The following is a 24,953-nucleotide window of genomic DNA, read 5'->3' on the forward strand; positions in this document are numbered from 1 at the left end:
TATCTCACCCTAAGAAGATATCCAAAAGAGCAACTTAAAAAAAATTTAAGACTCCCCTCACATGAGGGAAACAATAGAAAGAATAAACAAATGGGACTTCATCAGGCTAAAGAGCTTCTTCAAGGCAAGGGAAAATAGGATTGAAACAAAAAAACAGCCCACTAAGTGGGAAAAAATATTCACAAGTTATTTATCCGACAAAGGGTTAATCTCCATAATATACAAAGAACTCACACAACTCAACAATAAAAAATCAAATAACCCAATTACAAAATGGGCAGGGGACATGAACAGACATTTCTCCAAAGAAGATATACGGATGGCCAATAGACACATGAAAAGGTGCTCATCATCACTAATCATCAGGGAAATGCAAATCAAAACTACACTAAGATATCACCTTACACCTGTTACAATGGCAAAAATATCCAAAACCAAGAGTGACAAATGTTGGAGAGGCTGTGGAGAAAAGGGAACCCTCATACACTGTTGGTGGGAATGCAAACTGGTGCAGCCACTATGGAAAACAGTATGGAGATTCCTCAAAAAGTTAAGAATAGAAATACCTTATGACCCAGCCATCGCACTACTGGGTATATATCCTAAGAACCTGAAATCAGCAATTTCAGAAGCTCCATGCACCCCTATCTTCATTGCAGCATTATTCACAATAGCCAAGTCATGGAACCAACCTAAGTGCCCAGCAACTGATGATTGGATAAAGAAGTTGTGGTATATATATACAATGGAAAACTACTCAGCCATAAAGAAGGACAAAGTTGTCCCATTCACAACAACATGGATAAACCTTGAGAGTATTATGTTGAGTGAAATAAGCCAGACAGAGAAAGACGAACTCTGTATGACTCCACTCATAGGTGGTAGTTAACATACGGACAAAGAGAACTGATCGGTGGTTGCCAGGGGAAAGGGGGGTGGGGGGAGGGCACTAGGGGTGAAGTGGTGTACCTACAACATGACTAATAATAATGTACAACTGTAATTTTACAAGGATGTTAACTTTTATAACCTTAATAAAAAAAAAAAATTTAAGACTCTCTGTAGGTTCTCCCATTGCAATAATCTGTGGTAGTTCACAATCTTTATTTCTAGGCTACCCTCCAAAAAGGGAGCAGGATACCCAAGTTTGCCATTGTTACCACTGCTTCTTCGCCTTTCCCTGGAGAGAAAAGCAAGTCCAGAGAAGGACACAGAGTTCATATGAATGCAGAGAGCAAGCTAATCCCATCAAACAATTCTCCTCATTTCTGACATCCCCAAAAGCTACCTGGACCAACAGAAGTATCAACTTTTTCTAAATGGGAATGATAGAATAGGACACTAAATTCCTATCCTTCCAATTGAAAGTTAAGGCTTGATGAAGAGGTTGTGCAAGTCTAGTAAACACAATATCCAATACAATTTGGCATGTGTATAACTCTACAAGCTCAATCAGCAAACCATTTAAGAGAGGAAAAGGGAACTGGAATTGTAATGAGGGCCAACACTTTGTGCCAAGTACTAAGTACTTTTACTTATGTGTTCTCAGTTGGTCTCCACACTATCATTTAAAGGTGTAAAGAAAACTGAGGAGCTGAGAGGTTATAAGAGTTGCACAAGGTCAGCTAGCCAGCCCCAGACTATTACATATTCTTGGCTCTGGAGAGAAAATAACTTCCCTATGCCTGCAAAGAAGTCAGAACTACATTGCTCTTTGTATATTCAGGTATTCTTAGATAGTTTTCATTCTTATAAGCAGTGACCTCACCATCCATTTTCTTTTTCCTTTGGAAAAGTCCCTATAAGCTTAGACTGAAAAGGCACAAGCCTTTCTTTTGAAGGGAAGATAAATCTCTATGTCATACATTTTCCCAGCAATTCATCCATGCATCCATCCACCCATCTTTCCATTCAATATTTACCAAGTACTTCCTCTATGTACAAGGGGCCACCATAAATGCCCTTTTTTAGAGGAATATTCAAAGATTCCTCAAAACATTAAAACTTACTATCCTCAACATGTTCACAGGATGTTTCAGAGACAGCTCCACATCTGGGAATAGATCTCCTTATATCTCTTACTCACAGATGAGAAAAAGAGAAGGAGGGCAGAACAGAAGCAATCAATTAAGTCCCTGTCTTTCTAGAGACATACTAGAATGTAAACTCTTTGGAGCAGGAGTTTTATATGGTTTGTTCATTAACATACCCAGAGGGCTTGGAACAGTGCCTGGCACACTGTGGAGTATTCTGAGTAGGTACTCAGAATATTTGTCGAATGAAATGAATGAATGAATAGGCAAGCTAGGCAATGGGCAGGGAAGACGGAGGAAGAGGGGGAAAGACAGACTGAGGAAAGCATGGGTTGAATGGCTTTCTCCCAATCAGGGTCTTGAATTAAGGATTCACAGTAATTGTCAAACAGTTTCATACACTCTCCCAAACCCTAGGAACTTACTTTGTTGAGGGCGGCAGCTCCTGTCAGAATTAAGTGAGAGTTTTCAACCTGGATGGTTCTCTGTCCCAGCCGGACAAGGTAAGCCCCAATCCCAATGGCCCGGCACGTAACCTTAAAAAAGAAGAAATTCTGCATGTCACATATTTATGTCACCTCCCAAGCTGTAAGAACTAAGACACAGATATATAAAATCCACATTAACAGAATATTGCTTTTTATGAAGCCTGTGTGACTAATAACAATACAAGAAAACAATTTCCTGGTCAAAGAAAAGATTTAAGTATTCAATGATTTAAGTATTAGACACTTAAAAGATCACAGACCCTTCACTTCTCTTATACTTTTGCCCACTTCACAGGTGTTTGGCATCTACACTAGAGGTATAAACTAGGAAAGCAGTAAGAGAAGAAATTCAAGCTGTCAAAACTCTAGTAGAATATTTAGAGAAATAAGAAGTTAAACTAAAAGCTAAAATGAGGTGCTAGGTTTATCTGAGAAATTCAATTATATTATCCTATCTTCCCATTATTATGCACAATTAAAACCAAATTGTAGGTATACAATTTTTAAGAAATGCTCTCATTTGGGACTGAATAGCAGTGATGAGGGCAAAAACAAATCCTAGCCAGTCAGCTTTTCAAAAGTTTCATATTCTGGGGGCTGGCCCAGTGGCATAGTGGTTAAGTTCGTGTGCTCCGCTTTGGTGGCCCAAGATTCGCAGGTTTGGATCCTGGGTACAGACCTACATGCCACTCATCAAGCCATGATGTGGCAGCATCCCATATACAAAGGAGAGGAAGACTGGCACGGCTGTTAGCTCAGAGACCATCTTCCTCAAGCAAAAAGACGACGATTGGCGGCAGATGTTAGCTCAGGGCCAATGTTCCTCACAAAAAAAAAAAAAAACAACCAAACAAACAAAAACACATCCAAAACCAAACAACAAAACAAAACAAAAAAGTTTCATATTCTGGCAAGATTTACCAGGCTGATGGTGATGATCTCATCATAGGCCAATGAGGATTCTCCTGCAATCATTCCAGAACTTCGAAGGTTCTCTACTCCAAGTCCCTCTTCTTTCCCAATAATATCGGTTATCTTGTACCTATTGGATACAGACATGCCAAATTACAAAGGCTAAAAACAGTCACAATCTGTTAAAAGAATAATCACCATTAAAAGCCTGCTAAAAGCATACTAAAAGCTTATACTTAATACCAGGGCTCTATGCTCTTCTTATACTCTTGATTCTTGTACCTTTCCTCTTAGCTTGGTGCCTATTTTGTCTGGAAGTAATATGGTATAGCACAAAGAGCAAAATCTGGAATTAAGTAAATAAGTTTCAATCCCAGCTCAGTGTGATTGGGGATAACTGTAACTTCTGTAAAGTGGGGATAATAGTATCTACCTCTAGGGGTTGACGTGAGACTTAAATTAAAGCAACAAGGAGAGGCCCTGACACATAGAAGGTGCTCAGATTTTAGATACCTTCTCTTACTCTCTATAACAAGTTTGTTAAAAGCAGGGCCAGCATATATCTCCTTACATTAAGCAGTAGCCATTAAATCAACAATTTTAGAAAATGTTACATAGGAATAAAAATCCAGAGGCATAGTGAGACTGCTTAGCTCAATTTCTCAAGTCAAAAATCCTCTCTTTCAAGACAGGGATGAAGGAGAAGGTCAAAACAGTGCATTCCCATTCCGGCTCCTTTGTAAATATCAAATGTATACACAAGGGTTCCTGGCTATAGTCCTCTGCAGGGGTAAGTGGAATGCGTGTAGAAAGGAAAAGCTGGCCAAGTTGTCCAGAAAGCATCCTGTGGATCCAGCGGGAGCCACTCATCTGTCTTCTTGGCAGGGCATTAGGAGTGACAGCTGATAATGGGAAATGGGAGATGGGGAATGTAACTAATAAAAGAAAGGAAGAATACAAAGTTGGAAGTAGAGATGGGCATATATTATTTATTGTTCCATGTGTACTCAGAAAACTTGGTACTGGGCACAGTTTTCTAAATTGAAATAATAAGTAAGTATACCATAGTGGTTCTTAAACTACTTTTTTTGCCCCCATATTTCTCTGTTCCCTTCTTTACTTCCAGCCCACCATCAGGTCCTTTCCTTTGCCCTTGCTGTTGGTCTGCAGCTTCCCTTGCCAGGTCTCAGATTCCCTTGCCTTTCTATTTGCAGCCTCTCCCAATAATTCCCCAATTCTTCCCTTTGCTTTGTATCTAGACTCTAGATTCTAGAGTTATGTTACAGGTAAAGCTAATCTCTCTTAAGGGGTTAATGAGCCACATTAATTTGAGGGGAGGGTAATGTGTTCCTTTTATAAGGCCCGCATGCCATATAGTCACAAACACTCATGGGCCTAGTCAGCCCTGCCTGCAACGCAGATCTTTTCCCTCTTAAGGAGTACCTGTCGCTTCACAGGTGTTCACGATTTGTTAAAGTGGTATCTTCTCCCACTGTATTACTCAAAAAAGAGGAAAAATTTCCCATTTTCTGCTCTATGATCTGTGTCTTCCACCACTAAGACTATCATCCTTTAAAGCAGTACCAAATTTTACTGTTATTTATAATAAAAACCTTTGTATAGTGTAATACAATTAACAAAACACATTCATATATATTATTTTTGATCCTCACAACAATCCAATGTGATAGGTAGTATCACCTCCATTATTAGATAATAATAATAATATCCAGGATTTTTGACTGCTTACTATGAGCTCAGCACTAGGCTAAGAGCTTTACATATATCAGTTTACTTGATCTTCATCTTACAGATGAAGAAACTAAGGCTCAGAGGAGAAAAATGACTTGCTTTAACAAAAGCAATACACAAAAATCAATAGCTTTCTAAGATACCAGTAACAAAGAGTTAAAAAATACAATGGGGGGGAGCCCAATCAGAACAGCAAGAAAAAATGCAAAATATTTAGCAATAAACATTAAAAAATTTATAAAATCCCACTATACCCACACTGGGCACCAAGGTGCCCTGGGATGCCACAGTGAACTGCCAGGGGCAGTGTAGGATATTTTAAATTTTTGAGAGAAATATTATGATATGTGATACCTGTTGCATCCCATGTGAACTACTAGTTCACAGTTTAATATTAGTGCTACATTCCTTTTGACAATGCCCTATCTTTGCAAAGATGGGTTTTCCTGGTTTCTGCGAAAAAAACAAAAAACAAAAAATGTTCTGCACAGAATCATTGCAGAACATGAAACAAGTGTGGCCATATCCAAGCTGACTGCAAGGTTTGAGATGTTCAGATGCAAATATCCCATTAGTAAGTAACTCTAATTACTAAACATGAAAAAAAATTTCAATTTATGTGTATTAAGTTTTCACATGATTAAGTTGTTAGGGCATAAATACTTATGAAGTTGTTTAGGTCTGACTAGTTAATAAACAGAAATATTAGGTATATCTTTTAGCCTAAAGGCACTATGAAAAAATTACTGAGACAGTAAGAGTGCTGTGAATCAAGAAAGACTTGGAACTTCTGGCATAACCTACAGGAAGAACACCATAAAATTTAAATATACACTTGAATAAATGGAAAAACACTGTTTCTTGTTGGGAAGAGTTAATATTATGAAGATGTCAGATCTTCCTAAATTAATTTATAAACCCAACGCATTCTGAATCAAATCAGTACGGAAAGTTTTTGGGAATTAAAAAAGTGAGCCTATATATAAAAAGACAAAGTAGCTAACAAAACTTGGGGAAAAATTAAGAATGTGAGGAAATCTGCCCGACTAGAATAGTGAAAAAAGTGTGGCATTAGCCCACGCATAGACAGACAGAACAAAAGACAGAATACAAAGCCTAGTAACTGAGTTAAGATTATTAGAAAAGGGAGGAAAGTATGAATTATTCAATAAATGGTACAGGAGCCACTGATTAACATTCTGGAAAATACTTGCAGATAGATTATAAAAATGTTCAACTTCACTGGTAATCAAAAATACCCGTTAAAATAACAATTGCTATTTCTATCCTATTTTATTAATTGACAATAATCAGTGTTGGCAAGGGTGGAGAAAAATTAAAGAGGGGAAACAAGCACAATCACGTATTGCTGGTGGGGGTGCAGATCCTGGGAGGGCAATTTGAAAATGTCAAAAAAATCTTAAAAATAGACAAACTTTTTGACCAGTAATTCCACTTTTAGAAATTAACCCAAAGGGAATAATTAGAAATATTCCTAGAAATTTACATAAAAGAACGCTCAGCCCAGGGATAAAACAGTAAAAAACTGTAATGGTCTGAACGTTCAAATATGATATATCCATTAAGATAAAATACTATAAAGCCATTAAACATCATATTCTCAAATGATATTTTAAGAATGTACAAAACTTCTCCCAAACAGATTTTAGTGAAAAAAAACCAATTACAAAAGTTTTTCTATTACAATCCCAATTATGTACAAATAACGGTGTATAAATACAGAAAAGTCAGCAAGAATATAATATACATTAACAATTGTGATCTCTTGGTAAGATTGTAGCTAATTTTTATTTTTTCTACATAATTGTTTACATGTCCTAACTTTTCTAAAATGAATAAATATTTATAACTTAAAAACCTCAATCAATAATAATATCTTTCAGTTAATAAGTGGTAGAGCTAAGACACAAACCTAAGACCTCTAGATTATGTAATAAGCAATCTTTATTGCTCTTCAAGGTCACAATCAGTGGGACAGTGAGGAAAAAACTATCATATTCTCCTTTCTTTAATCCATGGCCAAGTTATTCTGATAAATATATACCTACCTGGATTCTCCTTCATCCTCCACATGTTCACAATGCACAGAGTTGAGAGCACTGACTCTCTTATAATCTTGAGGGGTCAGATATAAATATTTGTATCCCTGTGAAGCACAAATCATTTCTAACTCATTATTCGCCATCGTTACATAATCAGAAGACACAGAAAAGCATGCGGAATGCAGCTTGTTCCAAAGCTAGGTTTAAATTGCCACATCACTTCCTAGAGTTACTGTCTAATAGAACACGAGCATAGATAGTTCTCCTTTGAAAGACGGACGTGCCTATTTCTCCAATCACTGACTGACTGTCCTTAAAATAGATATCTTATAGCTGCAACTCCAAGTATATTTCATTCATTTCATTTTCATCAGGGTTAAGGGTCATTTTCGATCTTTAGTGATAGCTCTATTAAAGATATCAACACAAAATTAAAGGACTGTGTGAATTACTATTCTGCATTTTTCAAATCCATAGTATCATAAAAATATAAATGGGCAAGGGAAAATTGAGGGGCCGGCCTGCTGGTGCAGTGGTGAAGTGTGCATGTTCCACTTCGGAGGCCCGGGGTTTGCCAGTTCACATCCTGGGTGCAGACATGGCATCACTTGGCCAGCCATGCTGTGGTAGGCGTCCCACATATAAAGTAGAGGAAGATGGGCACGGATGTTAGCTCAGGGCCAGTCTTCCTCAGCAAAAAGGAGCATTGGTAGCAGTTAGCTCAGGGCTAATCTTCCTCATAAAGAAAAAAAATAAATAAATATATACATATAAATGGGTAAGGGACAATTGAGAGGATCACAAAACTGGGATATTCAATATTAAAATCAGAAGTCTATGCAGTGTTAATGATCAGTGAACACTGAACTCATGCCTTTAGCTTTTTTTAAAGTATACTCCTAATACCTATTTACATTAAAAAATTATACTAACATTTCATAACTGATTTTTATATATACATATACCCACTCACATATAGAGTTATGTATACGTGTGTTTAACTTAAGTGAATTAGTCCCTCAGCCAAAAAAAAAAGTAAACAGAGGAAAACATTTTAAATACTATGAGAAATCAAGCCCACCATTTAACTCAATGAATTTGTCCCACAGTGAGCACAACATGTTGGAACAGACATGAATCTGCTATCGATTTTACATGACTTATGATGAGAACCACTAAGTGTCAGTAGTATGTCAGTTAACACAAACTTACTGAGTGCCTATTACGTGCAAGGTACTGTTCAATGCACTGGAGAAACAGGAAGGAACAAAACAGAACTTAGAGAACTTATCTTCTAGTAAGAGAGACAGAAAATATACAAAATTAATAGGTAAAATATATAATGTTAATGGGAATAATGTTTAAGGAAAAAATAAATAGAGAAGGGAGACAGGAGAGTTGGGAGAGTTGAACTTTTAGAAAGAACAGCCAGGGAAGGCTTCATTGAAAATGTCATTTGAGTAAAGACCTGAAGAGCTGAGGAAATAAAACATGAGGATATGTGGGGGAAAAGCATTCTAGACAGAAGGAACCACAAGTTCAAAAGCGCTGAGGCATGACTGCCCAGCAGGTTTAAGAACGAGTAAGGAGGCCAGTAGAGCCATAGTGTGGAATGAGGCAGGCTGCAGCAAGAAATGAAGGCAGAGAAGTGCTGGAAGGCCAATCTTTGTAGGATCTTATTGATAACCATATGGGTTTTGGCCCTTTCTTGGGTGAACTGGGACGCAATTAAAGGGTTTTAATCAGAGGAAAGTTTTGAGCCATGACGTGATTTATATTTTAACTGGACCATTCCACTTTCTGTGAGAGTAGGCTTTAGGTAGGGGTAAGGTCAAAAGCAGGAAGGTCAATTAGGAAGCTACTGCAATAATGGAGGTAAGAGATGACAGTGACTTTGAATACTGTGTAGCAGTGGAAGTGGTTAGAAGCGGTTGGATTCTGGATATATTTTGAAGGTCGAGATGTAAACATGATTTACTGACAGAGAGGATGTGGGACATGAGAGAGAAAGAGAAGTCAGGGACAACTCCAAGGACTTTTACTTAAATGGAAGAACAGAGGTACCATTTATTGAGATAGAGAAAACAAATTTACAGAAGAAGATTAGAAGCTACATTTGGGCAGACATGTAAGTAGAGACAGTGAGTCTGGAAAAATGAATTTGAGGTTTGGGGGAGGATATAAATTTGGAAGTTTATCAGTTTACAGACGGAATTTACATCTTTAAGACTGGATGAGGGGCCAGCACCATGGCCAAATGGTTAAGCTCACACACTCCTCTTTGGTGGTCCAGGGTTTCTCCGGTTCACATCCTGGATGCAGGCATGGCACCACCTGTCAGGCCATGCTTAGGCGGCACTCCACATAGCACAACCAGAGGGACCTACAACTACAGTATACAACTATGTACTGGGGGGCTTTGGGGAGAAGAAGAAGAAGAAAAAAGAAGATTGGCAACAGATGTTAGCTCAGGTGCCAATCTTTAAGAAAAAAAGAAAAGAACAGTTGCTTAAAAAAAAAAAAGACTGGATGAGATCACCAAGGGAAAGTGAATATAGAAGAGAGGAGAGGTCCAGGGACCAAGTCCTGAAACACTTGTTTTCCTTCTCTTCCACCTTCTATACAGGCTATCTTGCCAAAGCACCAGGTGAGAGGGCACTGGGCCTGGTGGGGTTGAAACTGGGAAGTCCAGGACTTCTTGGTCCTATCATAGTCTCTGTGGTCCTGACATCTGCCTCCCTTCACTTTTTTTGATAATGTTTTTAAATTGAGATAAAATTCACATAATATAAAACTGGCCATTTTTTTTTTTTAGGAAGTTTAGCCCTAAGCTAACATTTGCCGCCAACCCTCCTCTTTTTGCTGAGGAAGCCTGGCCCTGAGCTAATATCCATGCCCATCTTCCTCTACTTTATATGTGGGATGCCTACCACAGTATGGCTTGCCAAGTGGTGCCATGTCCGCACCCAGGTTCTGAACCGGTGAACCCCGGGCCGCTGAGAAGCAGAACGTGTGAACTTAACTGCTGCGCCACTGGGCCAGCCCCTGAAACTGGCCATTTTAAAGTGTACAATTCAGTAGTTTTTAGTATTTTCAGAAGTGCAACCATCACCGCTATCTAATTCCAAGACTTTTCCATCACTCTAAAAAGAAACTCTGTACTTGCTAGTGGTCACCAAAAATTTCCAGGAACTTTTAAAATGAATTTTACTGAAGTATAATTTATGTGCAATAAAACTAATCAGTTTTAAGTGTGGTAGTTTGATGAGTTCTGACAAATATACATACTTATGTAATTCACTACCACAATCAAAATACAGAATATTTCCATCATCCCCTGAAACACTCTTCTATTTAAAGATGTGAAAGGCAGCAAAGGAAACTGAGAAAGAGCAGCTAGGAGGGTAAAAAGGAGACTCCAGGGTCCTGGAAACCAAGAGAAGAAAGTATTTCAAGGATGAAGGAGTGACCAACTGTGTCAAATGCTGCTAAAACATCAAATAACTAAGATGAAGACTGAGATTCACGACAGAATTTAACAATATGTAATCAATAGCAACCTTGACAAAAGCAGCTATAGTGGAAGGTGAGGGTCCAAGTTTAACTGAAGGGGGTTCCAGAGAGAATGGGAGAAGAGTATCTGGAGACAGCAAAAAGAGACAACTCTTTTAAGTTTTGCTGTAAAAAGATGGAAAAAATGGGGCAGGGGTCGTGACTGGAGGGTTAAGCGTCTGTATGCTAAAGGGGTAGATCCAGCAGAGAGGGAAAAAGTGACGATGCAAGAAAGAGTGGGGAGAAGTACTGATCTACATTCTTTTGTTGGCAAGAGGGGAAAGGATCAAGTGGACAAGGGGAGGAAAGGGCCTTAGACAGGAGTAGTGACTGTTCACCCAAAGTATGGGAGAGATGGCAGAGTAAGGACACAGATACAGATGTGTGGGAGCTCGTGGAAGCTCTCTTTGAATTGCTTCTGTTCTCAGTGAATTGGGAAGCAGGGTCATCAGCTAAGAGTGAAGAAGAGGAAAGAGGGTGTTAGAGGTTTGAGGAGAGGGGAGAAGATGTAAAACTGTCATTCAGGAGATTAGGAAGCTTGAATTTAAAGTAAGACCAGTCAAAAGCACTATGTATTTTTCTCCATCAATGTTCAGCTATGTAGGTACAGGTATAGGAGTAGACGGAGAGAGTTAGATTCAAACAAGGTTTTTGTAGAGGCACAGAGTAAGGAGAATGAAGAGAGAAGCAAAAAAATTGAGGCAACAGGAAAGGTGGTGATTATAACAATTAACCTTTGATTGACCTTGAATTTAAGCTGGATAGGAATGAAATGAGGAAGTGAGGAGACAGCAAAGAGCAAAAGAAAGGTGGCAGGATCAACAATTGTAGGTCCTGGTGTGTTCAAAGAATTGTTGGGCTTGGGGTACTAAACAGAGTGAGCTGGAAAGACAGGATGGAGAAGTAGCAAAGAAAGGGATGCCTGAAATTGAGATTATAAGGAAGGAGAGGCTGAGCTGGGGTGTAGGAAGGATAGGACTATCATAGGAGAGGAAGTCAAGGATCCAAGAGGCTAGATTATGGGATGGATTCTATGTAGTTATAAACAGTCAGCAAGAACTATAACAGGACTAATAGCATTGTAGACAGTGACAATGTGCCAGCAACTAAAAGATGCAAAGAATGAGGAGTGACCAAAGGGTCAGGGAACACTACAATAAGGAGCAGTAGTGATGTGGCACAGTCTGTTGACATGAGATTCAAAGATGGGGGTTTTTAGAGAAAAGGGAGGAAAAGAGTCTGGAAGTAGCAACAAGGCACAAGGAAGACACTATTCCCCCTCCAGGCTCAGTGGCACAGGGAAAGAGAGAACTTAGTCACTACTTAAGAGGGTTACAGGGAAAGCAATGTCTTTAAAGGACAGGCTGGTTTCAAGTAGAACAAGAAGGCTGGAGAACAGACAGAGAAGCAGCTGAGGATATAAGGGATTTTGCTGATGATTCACCATAAGTTCTGGGAGCCACAGTAGAATAGTTTAAAGATATATATTTTTGGCTTAGCATGTCTCACACTAAATGCATACCAACTTTTTTATCTAGTGTTCAACCAAAGAAACAGTAACCTATTTCAGAGCTGAAGGAAAAACCAGGTGAACATATTGAAGAGACAATTTGTTTCTGGAATGGTTGTGGTTCACCACTAAGTGCTGACTTTTGAACTTAAACCTCTACCTCTCCCCCACCTCTCTACACATGTACACACACACACACGTGCATAACCACCTAGTATTTTGAAGAATTATCTTTTCATAGTCTGTACCTTGTAAGGATCCTCAGGATCTACCCAGGCCACGTGAAACATATGACGAATTTCCTCTGCCAGTCCAATTCTTGCTCCACTGTTAGCTGCTACGAAGATGCGGGGGATGCCCTCTGCTCTGGCAAGCTCAGAAGCTCTGAGAAACAGCAAATCCTCCTGGGGCCCAAAGGACCCAATTCGGTATGTGATATCATTGCCAATAACAATGATATCTCGGCCTTCTGGATATTCAGGACTTTTAAGGGTCATTTTCCAAGCTACCATGCCAATCTGCAAAGGCATAAACAAACAAACAAATAAATACAAGCTTACATGCAAAATTGTTTTTCAGGTTCCTTAAAGGTATTAGATTGTACCTATGTATTGCTAAAGAGCCAAGGTCTCTGTGGGAAACTAGAACAAACATTCTGGCATACTTCCCTAGATTATGCTGAGAACAGCTGGTTTACTACGTATTTCACAGTTCTCTCAATTCCTTCTTTGAGCCTGCTCAAAGAAGATGGAAAAACAAAAATCTAAATGCACTCAGAATATGTGTGGAAGAAGTCCATGGTACTGGGAACTAAATCCAGAACTCCCTAATTTACTATCTTATCAACTAAGATACGAGTTCATTTGTGAGATTCTTTCCAAGAAACATTTAACACATGAGAGGAGAGCAGACAGGGGCTCACTTCTTGCGAACTGCATAACTTTTGTGATCCTGAGTCTTTTCCTTGTCCTCTAGCTTTTGACAGGAAAATTGGCAACATTCTTTATTGGCTTGCTTCAAGTATCTTCCATTTCTGCAAGAATTTACTATAGCTCAACATTGCATCCTCTTGAGCATTTCTTGCTGTCTTCTCCCAGAACCAGAAAACCAAAGGATTCAAGGAACTAATCTCTTGCTGCACTATGATATATGTAAATCTCTGCTCTCTGTTCAGCAGCATCTGACCAGCCACACAAATAAATGATATTGACTTAAAAGGCAGGGGTGACATGTCTCTTCCCAAACCCTCACAGCCCTCTCCTCTTTTAATCCCCTTCCATATGAGAACTAGTCAATCCTTCTACTTGTTTATTCGCTAGTTCCATTTCTTTTCTATTCACTCATGCCCGTTACAGCTGCAGTTTTTCATGTCTGCCTGTCTCTTTCTCCATACCTAGATAAGTAATGTTTTCCATTCTTTTTTTCCTGTTTCTTTCTGCCTTCCCCTCTGCCCCTTCAGATCCCCTCCTCTTGCCTCCAAACACAAAGCCTACCAGATGAGCATTCCTGGTCCTGCCTAATGGAGCCCAGCCACATCTGCAGCCTTGGTCCCTCATCCCCAGGCTGCTGCATATCACCTCATTGGGGAACCAGCCATCAAGAAGGGCCATTAACAGATGTAAATAGCAGCATCCCTGGAAAGCCACATGCATCACCCAGACTCAACCGGGCCAGTGATCATAAGCTCTGAGTACACATTCCTCAATCCAATTGCACATCCACTGTAATCAGGCTGGTTGAAGCTTTCTACACAGCTATTTGTGATTCTCAGCATTAAGAAATAGATATATGAAACACCCATAGACAAATATAAGCTATTTAATATATCATACTATTGGCCAAATACAAATCAAAATTGATATAATACACAGGAAAAAAAATCCAATCACCTTCTGCAATACAGTATTACTCTATCTGCTCATTGAAGACAGAGAAAGAAAGGAGAGACAGATCATCAAAAAAAAAACAAAAAAACAAAAAAAACCAGAGAAACACCAAATATCAGGATAATTTTGGTCATGGTTTTTAAGAAGCTGGTTAATATAATGCCTGTGTGGAGAGAAATATTTTACCTGCCTCCTCATGTGGCTCTCTAACCTAACATCTCTTTTGTTTTTCAGGAAGGAAAAGCTATTTCCTCTAAATGCATTTGTAGTTAGGAAGATTGGGTTTTACACAAAATTTTATGATATATTAACCTTAGCCACCTAGGCCAGAAGCAGCTTACATACAAGCCTTGAAGAATCTACTTCAGCATTTGCATGCTAATGCAAATATTGTGTCTATGTTGCACTGGGCAGGCAAATAACACTCTTCTCTTTTGTTATTACCTGGGGACTTTGTGTCACTTGGGCAGTCAGTTCAGCAATTGGCCAGGTCATTATGCTTACAATATTGACTTCTAATTAGGTGTCAACACAGCAGCACCAAGAACACACAACTTTTTATCAATGTCTTTCCAAAGTGTGTTCCTCATGGACTGCCTCCCTCCCCCCTTAAAAAGTACCAGTACAGAATGGACAGTGCTATCCCAGTCTTAGTATAGCGAGTTCCTTATTGGAAGGGATTAAGTTCTGAGTAAACACAATGGGTAAACATCTAAGAAAGCATCTGTTGTTCAATTTACATTCAAATTTAGATTTCACTGCTAATCAAATGGTATGGTACATAATGGTGAAGATGGGCTTTGGAGGCAAAAAAATTGGATCCACATCCAGGTCCTATCACTTATTAACTGTGTAACCTGAGGAAGATTAGTTAACTTTATTGAGCTTCAATGTCCCCACATACAAAATTAAGAAACTAATACCTATGGGTTTGATGAACAAACTATTAGAAGCAGAAATCTATTATCTTAACTTCAACATTCAAAGTTTGCCCCCTTTTCTCTTCTCAATCTACCCAAATCTTACCCATTCCAAAAAGGTTCATTCAAATTCCATTTCCTCAGTAAAGCTTGCCCTAGCCTAAAGTGAACTCTTCCTTCTCTGATCTCCTACTAAGTCCTTCAAGTAGAGATTTCATTTGATAATTAATCATGTACTGCCTAGGGCTGCTTTTAGCCTGCCAACTTGAACTGTTACATCATCTCTTCAAGTGCCTAGCAGGATCCCTACACACAATATTAGAGTAATAAATGTTTTGCTGGTTCCATAGTCATCTCATTTTCTAAATGATACTTGTAAACTAATCAACACCAAGGGCTTAGAACATTGTCTATGACTTATCTCTAGGGATCCTAGAATAACAGTCCTAAACATCAAGTAAACTTACTTTATTTTTTAAAAATAACAAGAATAAAAGCTACCATTAATTCAACAACTATTAAATGCTGTGCTATACTAAATGTTGACAAATACTGATAGTAGTTAAGAGGTTAAGCTGAGGTCTCAGGCTTTACACTAGCTGATAATCTTGGACAAGTCACTTAACCTCACAGAGCCTCACATTTTCTAACTATAAAATGGGGGATAATAGTAAGTTTAGGGAGGGATTATTGTGAGGAACACCACATTAAAGTAGTACACAGCCTGGCATGTAACATTCCTCAAATATTAGCTGTTATTATTATTAATTCAAAGGCAGTTGTTACCATTGCCATGAGCAAACTAAGGCACAGAGGAATTAAGAAACTTGTCTTTACAGCTAGTATGAATTGTTTAGTGATACCTAAAATGCAGTGTATCCTGGATTGGATCTTGGAACAGCAGAAGGACAGTAGTACATAAAGTGGTAAAATACAAAACAAAGTCTGTGTTTTATGTAACAGTTCTGTACTAATGTTAATGTCTTAGTTTTGATAGTTATACCATGGCTGTATATGATGTCAAGATTAGGGGAAGCAGGGTGAAGGGTATAGGGGAACTCTGTACTAACTTTTTAATTCTGTAAATCTAACATTATATTAAAATAAGTTTAAGAAAATAAATATCACGATAAAAAATTTTTTTGGAGGGCAGTAAATTGGCTAGTGAGGTCACTGTTAGTGTTCTGTACAGCCTTCTAAAATGATGGCTATGAAGACTGTGGACAGCACTTCAGAATACCCGTGATGTAATACTAAATTTGAAGAAGTGGGATAACCAATTTGAAGGCATACCATAACAATTGTGAGAGGCAAAACAGTGGGGGGCATTAAGGACACAGACTCAGACACCAGATTCCGAAAATCTGAATCTAACAGAATCTGAGGCTGACAGAATAGAAATTCAGTCAGTTTTCTAGCCACATAATCTTAGGTAAGTTACTAACCCCTATGTGCTTCAGTTTCCTCATCAGTTAAATGGGGTAATAATAACCTACTGGATTGAGTTTGTTGTGAGGATTAAAGGCATGTTAAATCTTAGAACAGTACCTGGCACATAGTGAGTGTCACTACTATCTAAAAGCATGCTGGGGAAAAAAATCAAAACAGAAATAAAGAAACATAGCAAAATGAGGTGATTATTTTAGGATGATAAGATTGTGAGGTTTTTGTTTTCATTTTCAAAATTTTCTTTAATGTGCTTATATTGCATTGATAACTTAAAAAATTTATAAATTAAAAAAGTGGCTGAGAAAAGACTATTAAATACCTCTTCATGGCTGACAGGTACATGGGAGCTTATATTATTATCTCTAGTATACATTTGAACATTTCCGTAAAACAAAAAAGGTTTAAAGGGGAAGAAAATCTCACCAGCCTAATGGATTTCTCATATTTTATAAGGACTGACTTTAGGTTTTAGTCATACTATACCAGATCATATTTATGTAAAGTTAGAAAGAGAGATATAAACAAATGGAAATTAAAAATCAAGACTCACCTGAAAGGGAGAATATTAAGAACTGCCTCAGTTTGTTGGGGCTCTCATTTCATTTTTTAAAAAGAAATGCTCTGCAATGATGTGGTAGAATGTAAACACATGTATATATAGGTTTATACAATATTAATGTCTCTACCTGAGAAGTAACTGCTTCAGTGTTTTTCTGGTCTGATGGTTAAATACATATTTATACTTTTAAAGTCAATATTTGTACAATAGACAAGAACAGTGCCTATCAGCTAAATACATATTTAGGACTGTACCACATGTATTACAAACATGTACTAAAATCGAAAGCTTATATTTATATAGAGGCTTTCATCTTGAAAGGGGCTAAAGAGCTTTACAAACATATGTACATAAAGGGACGTTTGCACTGATAGGCAGGTATCAATTCACCCACTATCCTATTTCTCTAGCAGTCCAGGGTAGGAACACAAGGTGTCAACAGATGCAGGTCTGTACCAGCTGCAAAGACATGTAACACAATAATCCCCAGTGCGATGCAGTCACTGAAAGAGGGCATGCAACTTGAGAATAGCAAATGCTCTTCTCAAGTGTGGAAGTACCACGGCCATTTCTAGCTTTGTGTTTTTAAATTATTCTCTACCAAACTCAACTAATCACTTGACAAAATTGAATTTGATACTGGAAATGGTTTCTGAATGCAAAATACTTTCTGTCTGATGATGAGAACTAGGTTGAAAAACACTTCCCCCTGCCCTTGTTAGATTTAGAGGGGAAAAAAGGGTCACAACATTCAGGAGAAATGGTTCAAAATATTCTATCTAAGAATAGCTTTGTCTCAGAGGATCGGGTCATTATTTCAGAAGACGGTCATATTTTCCCCCCCATTTAATTAGGACACCGTAAGTTTTTCAGGCAAATTACTTTATATAGATGGGTCTATCTATATTATACACACAACAGAGATTTTATATTGAGAATTCTTCAATCACTATACAAGTGTGATAATGTGATTAGGAACGTGACATTCACTGGTTTCACCTAAGCCCAAGTTGCCTTGTATATTAACTGGAAAATAACAACCAAAGGAAATTCCATCACTGAATCCCCTTGTTTCAGCTTCTCTCTCCCTCCAATGTTTTCCTGCAGGTGAAACCTAGTGAAAATGACACTCCAGGACTAAGGGCTAAGGGCCAACAAAAGGGCAACATGCAACCTGAAATAGGTGATGAGAGTGGGTGGGTTTACAGTCCAGTGAGTTTCAGACTCTGGTTTTCTGGCCCTGGCAGTGCCACAAACCTCTCCCCCTGACCACTGCCTCCCCAAGGTGCTTATCAACCGAGTGGTTCTAGGCACTCACTGCAAATTATGTTTTCATTAATATAGCCATAAATAATTTTAAAAACACTTAATTTCAGATTCTTTTTTGATAATGGAACATTCCAATTAGTAGATTTCTTAGGTTTAGGGTTATCAACCTAAACTAATTATCTTAAAGTAAAAAAGGGAAGAGGATCAAAAGAGCTACTGTGAACAAGCTAAGAATAAGCAGAAATAAATATCTGTTTTCCTTACACAAGTTCTAAGGAAGAAAATATTTCTTTGGGCACAGTCTCATTCTGGAATAAACATGTGCAAGTGAGGGAGGAGGGAAAGGGGAGGAGAAAGCAAGCAGAAGAGAACAGTCTTATTTAACTGTTTTTATGTGGGTAAAATGATTTGTGCCACAGTATTTCCATAAGAAGTGGGACCATTATTTTCCTGTAGAAACACATTTGGTTTGAAAAGTATCACTGGACAGGACGTGAAAATCAAACCAAATGAATTATTCACAACCTCCGATCAGAGGTGATCATTATTTCTGATGCTCCAAACAGTGATTAGGATTCTGCCCTGAGATGTCATTTTCTCGCTGAGTAACACCAGCGATACAGAAAGGCATTATCTATCTATCCATATATGTATTTTTTCTCCTGGGAGGACCTTGGTTTAATGTTACTATAACAGATACTAAAACCATGATAATATTAACATTTATTCTGATGGTGCCCATAAATGCCATTAGTCTGACACAAAGTGTCAACACTAATCATGACCCAAAATTAACACCAAAATTGACATCAACATTAATTGTACTATCAGTGTGAACAGAATGTGCAAGTGCACACATGCATGCACACACACACATGCACTTTCCAAAGCTGCTGTTACTACAAAATAAAACAACAATATTAAGCTCCAGAAAGAAATCTGAAGGGAAAGCTAAGGGGCAAAACAGGACAGGATTTTGTTTCTAAGGATGTAAGAAGCATCCATCAACTTTAGCTGTGCTGTGGGAAGCAGAAATGGAATATCCCTGCCACGGTTGCCTTTCTTACATCTCCTCCCTTTGAGTTCAGCTGTACTAACATTTTTCTGTATAGACTTAAATACAAGCTAGACTGTGGCTGAGATGTTGAAGCTTTATTTTCCACGCTCAAAGTCTAAAAGTTGAGCTTTTCTGGCAAAGCCTCCAGTAGCTATTGTTCTACTACTGCTAATGCCAGGAGGATGACCATCCTGCAAGGCCACGGAGCAGCAATACAAAGAATCCTAGAACGTGAGAGCTGAAATGGACCTAAGCATCATCTGCATCATGAAGACGAGAAAACTAAGACACAGAGAGAAGGATCTGAACTTGAGTTCCTTTACAGACACATAACAAAGTGTTACCTTTTCCCCCTTTTGTATCTTGTATGGAATATTAAATCTTCACTTTTAATTAGATACTGTCAAAAAATAATTATAATTTTAACTCGTTAGAATCTTATGAAAAAACCATATTTGATGAAATATTAGAAAATACTGTATTGGTGTTAAAAATGCGTATTTTTAAACTATAAAGTGATGCAATATTTGACCTAATTTGAGCCATTCAGAAAAATCATGCTGAAAAAATGTCAATGCCTGTTCATATAGTATTAACTGCTGGATATCATGTTCCATTGCCAAGTGTTGTATGATCACATAAAAGAGCTGAAAACAATTTTCTTAACAGCTGAAAAACTCTTTTTTCATGCTTGGATAATTCAAAAATGGCTGAACAAACTTACCTCAATCCTTCTAAAAAGCAATAAAACGGTAAGAAAATATCCTTTTTAGAGCAAAAAATTTTCATCCCAGAGGTAATTCTTTGAAAATGTTACCAAAGATTAGAAATAATAACTTTGAACAGGGGAATTATTTCTCCCTGCAATATTTATATAGGTGAAAACACAGTAACTTTACACATATATGTGCAATGCTTTAATAAACATACCAAATTCTTAAAAACATGCAATGGAGCACATACAAGCCAAGGTACTTGAGAAATGGGGCAGACGAGTAATTGGTTGATATGGAAATTAACCAAGTTGGCCTACTACAGTTCAGGAAGCCTTGTCCATTAATCACATAAACGAATGTTGAACTCTGATGCCCCACACTACACCTCATCCTCTCGTGTCATCTGTTGCTGTCCTGATGTTCATTATTGCCTCTAGTTGGAGCTGTAAAGTTTCTTGACATAGGGTACTATATCACATCCTTTTCCAGTAAAATCTTAAAACTTAAGATGTATAAAAATGCTGGCAAGTATATCCCCTTGTTTAAAAGCTATCTCTAGGACCTACTTTTGAAAGGAACTAAGGAGCCCTCCACAAATGCTGCTTTTATTCAGCCAATGGATGCATTAGGATTTTTAAAGTCAGTCCAGCTCATTGGGCCTTGGTTTACTACTAATGAAATGAGTCAAAATCAACTAATCAACCTGATGAGAAATCTCCAACACCAGTAACAGTCATTCAGAAGGAATTCTAAGAAAAGTATATGCATCCCAAAAGAACAGTGTTAGAAATCCATTAGAAGTAACTCCATGGCAGGAAAACCTATTTTCCAAAATTAGCTTCAATATTTTTCTAATGAGGGACTCAACTTTTGTTCTGAAGATCCTTTTAGACAAATAATTGTAGCCAAATGTGCTTACTTAGAATGAGGATGCAAGAAGAAAAGCACATAATTTTAAATAAAACTATCTTACCACATATTCCATAATATGTCGTCTTCTATACTTGAGATTCCTATCTTGCTAGGCCTAAAAGGATTCAAAACTGGTTTTTTGAAGCCCTTGACGAAAAATAAGGTAAATTGTGAATGTTTATATGTAATCAGTGGTACGCGATACTTTTTTGCTGGGGATCTCAAAGCACTTACAAACATTCTCCCATCTTCAGGGATAGATTGGTGGCAAGGACCATCAGTCTCTTTTTATAACTTGAATAATCAGTGCACAGACCACGGTCCTGTTTTTCAGATCTGCTTTTCTCAGGTCTGTTTCAGAGCTTACCTTCAACATACTACAACACAAACATGCCTCTTTTCCAACACTTATCTAAAAGACTGACATGGACTCAATTTCCATACCAAGCATGAAAAGGTACACTGATTTCAAAAGAATGAAACAAAAGCACAGCAAAATACACCCAAAAGTAGCTTCATATTCATGGAGCTATTGTGAGGTTAAATCGAGTAAAACAATATACAAAAGTCTAATGTTAAAACAGAAAAATATTTCAGTTCTGTGTGCATGAGAAATGGTCAACCCCTTACTTACTCAAGCCCACAAACATACACACTCTCTCCAGTCAGAGTCTCAAAACATAACGGGTTCCACCAGAATTTGAGTGCAGGATAACCCACGCAATTCCTCTGAGAGTACGGGAAATGTCAACCAAGTGAATTAAGACCGAGGGTTACGGTGGTTTTTCTAAAATAAGAGGTCCTTTGGGTTAAGACGTCCGGCCTAAGAACTGTCAAAATGGATCTGCTAATTAATTTCTTCCAATCTTTTAGGCTTATATAAGCTTAGCAACTTCCTTTCCCTACACAACTCCTAAAATCTTTTTGTTTTTATACTCAAATTAGAGATTTCAAAGGATTATAGCAACACATAAGTGAGGAGCAGTGTCAAAATGGCAAGATTTCTTTAAGCTAGTCAGTATATGCAGGGGTATTTGTCACATCACTCTATATTTTTCTATAAGTTTGCAATTTTTTATAACAAAAAAATTAAAGAGACACTTATGCCTTGGTGGAACTGGACAGTAGCACATTGCCCACAATTAAACAACAATTAAATAGGGGCAAGGTTGACCAGTTCTAGAACCGAATTCCTAATCCCCACCATCCCTACCATTTCTCCCCCCAAACACATAAAGCAGAACCAAAACCAAGAGATCAGTCATGACGGCAGCTAGTCTTTAAACTTTAATTTACACTACTTTTTTTCTTCCTTGATTATCCTCTTCCTAAAACAATGTTTCCAGTAAAAACATGTAGAGCCGTGATGTAAAGTTCAACAGATCTTCACCCAAGAGTTAAAAATGCAATTGCATATTGTAGGAACACCAGGCAAAGCCCACCATACCAACCGAAAAAAAGAGGGAAGGATACCGCTGGATTTGCCTCCCAAACAGGGCAATTCCAGAGGCCTGTCTGAACGCTAAGAGCTGAGAAGGAAAAACCCTGACATCTAGTGCCCATCTGAAAAAATGAAGCCTTGGAGCCACTACAATTGTCAAGTGTGGTAGTGTGTGTGGAGGTGATCATCAAATTGCATTAAACTTGGAAATACCTATCTCCTAGAAAAATTTTAAGGAAAAAATTTAATACCCTGCAAGAATTCCTGTCTCTAATTACCAATCCTTTTTGAAGTACACATCCTGTACTTAATTATTATAACTGCTTCTAAACACAGTGTCTCCTTCTCATCTTAGTTTTTCATTATGACAGATGGGATGAGTAGGAATGGATAGGTTCACATTATTCAAAAGCCAATGTTCTGAAATAGTAAGGAAAATAGGGTCCTAATTTCTATCCACACTAAAACTGCTATAAAAGTTGCCTCTCTATCATATCTTTAATCATTGCCCAATTTAGAGATTCGTATCTAGTTCACAGAGCTGTGAAAGGAAATACAATAAAAGAATGCTAATAACGTTTCAGAACAAATAAGAACATAGTCTCAAGAAAGCTAGTGTTTTCTTTGTCCTACTAAACAAAGTTAAGTTGTTCTTTGTCAAGTCAGTTACAGCCCTTGGCTTGATCTTAGCCTGAGCCTTTTAATAACAGGATTTAGTGCGAAAAGCAGCTGCACTGGATTGTGAACTGTTACTCAAAATGTTCCCACCTGCAATTACAGCTTCCACCAAATGATCAAAACAGCTTAGCAAACTGGCAGGAAAATGAAAACAATTCCTCCAAAATCGAGAAGCGGTAAAAGTAGAACTGTTGGTTAGCTGCATTTCTTCTGTATCCAGGCTCAACAGCACACATTCATCTAGCTGTGAATTTACATACAGTGCCCATCACTGTAGCGCCATAGCAGCTCAAACTAAAATCAGTTTAGTCTATGTTGCAATCACATTTTTCTCAATTTCCATCTCTACTTGAAATTATTAAAACAATCCTGGACAACTAATCTTTTGAGCTATTTGTAAGTAACATAGTTCATAGATTTGGTCTACATCTTTTTTTTATTTCTATTCTAAATTCATACTGAACACTGAACACAGTGCCATTCAAATCTGACAATGAGAAAAATGTGTTCTCCTATATCTTTCCATCATGCATAGAGTAACATTCCTTCAGTTATCTTTCTTAATGGGGAAGGGACAACGAGGAAAATAAAAAGAAGAAAGTAGCTAATACTACATCAAATAAGCTCTCTTTCTCCTGCTTTTAACATGGGCACAATGTTCAAAATGCAGGTCACATCTCTGCTGAAATAGCCAATATTCTTCCTCAAATGGCAAACAAGTTACCTAAAAGTAAATGGAACTGAATTGTTCCAAGTCCTAGTCCCATCACCATTTTACCTATTTACTGTCCTGGAAAAAAAATAGGGGAGAGAGACTGGCCACTTTTATAGCTGATGGTCTGGTAAGTACGGATTTCTGCCTTTGATTACGGGGAAAAGCATCTCAATTTATGGAGAAACTACAGGAATCTCTTGTTTTACCTTTATCCCCTATACCCATGTGCTAGCTTTTAAACCCAGAAACTCCAATCCTTCAAGGTAATGCAATATCACCCACAATGATGACCTGGTAGAGCCGTCACCTTTGGAGAACACCACATTATGATGATTTAATGTCTCTGTAGCATCAATGCATTTACATTGAGCCTTGGCTCTCAGAACATTAACAGGTCAATTTTTTATTCCTTTTTTAATAAAACTATTTCTCAAGGCTCTTTTTCAGATGCCCATTCTCTTTGGGACAGAACAGATTTGCACCAAATCTCATCAGCATGTGCTCTTTTCTTTCCCCTCCTATCATTCTTGGGGTAATATGTAGAGTGCCAGGCTCATGACAAACTTGTCTCTTTGGCCAAAGAAAATTAAACTGCAATAGCTGAAAGTCAACTTGCCCTGATAAAACTGGGCTCAGCATGAGGAAATACATCCTACTGACACCCCGTCATTTCTTAGGCATAGCTGTCCCTCAAGTTCTGACTGCTGAAACTCCATCTTTAGATTGGCCAGTCTCTCAGTACACATGCTCTATTGTATGTTCCAGCTATTGGTAACAGAATTTGATACTAATACCCCAAACTCATTCCTGTCATGCAGTGCCCTATAATCTAGCTATGGCCACTGACTGACTTCACCCGCCATCCCGGGCATTAGTCACTAACTGCTCACAAAAGAACATCAGTCTCACTCCTCCGGAGCTCAAAGACTAAGAAACAGCAAGCTAACACTCAGCCTCAATCCTAGCGAATCATTTGAAGAAAAGGTAAAGAGAACAAAGAAAATAGGCAACTACGGCGGGAATATAGTAGAACAAGAAGAA

At 38.1% G+C, this 24,953-nt stretch overlaps 1 protein-coding gene across 17 annotated transcripts in view; it reads right to left on the reverse strand.

The window, feature by feature from the left end:
- Positions 1-24,953, reverse strand: part of ACACA (acetyl-CoA carboxylase alpha) — a 271,880-nt gene that overhangs the window by 58,525 nt on the left and 188,402 nt on the right. For all 17 annotated transcript variants that reach the window (XM_070227563.1, XM_023652967.2, XM_070227569.1 and 14 more), the window contains 4 exons: positions 12,559-12,828; positions 7,255-7,352; positions 3,443-3,563; positions 2,459-2,569 (listed from right to left, as the gene is read on the reverse strand). In XM_070227563.1, coding sequence (XP_070083664.1) covers positions 2,459-2,569; positions 3,443-3,563; positions 7,255-7,352; positions 12,559-12,828 — 600 coding nt within the window. The remainder of the gene's footprint in view (positions 1-2,458; positions 2,570-3,442; positions 3,564-7,254; positions 7,353-12,558; positions 12,829-24,953) is intronic.

Source organism: Equus caballus, chromosome 11, assembly GCF_041296265.1.
Source record: "Equus caballus isolate H_3958 breed thoroughbred chromosome 11, TB-T2T, whole genome shotgun sequence".
In the NCBI taxonomy this organism is placed as follows: domain Eukaryota; kingdom Metazoa; phylum Chordata; class Mammalia; order Perissodactyla; family Equidae; genus Equus; species Equus caballus.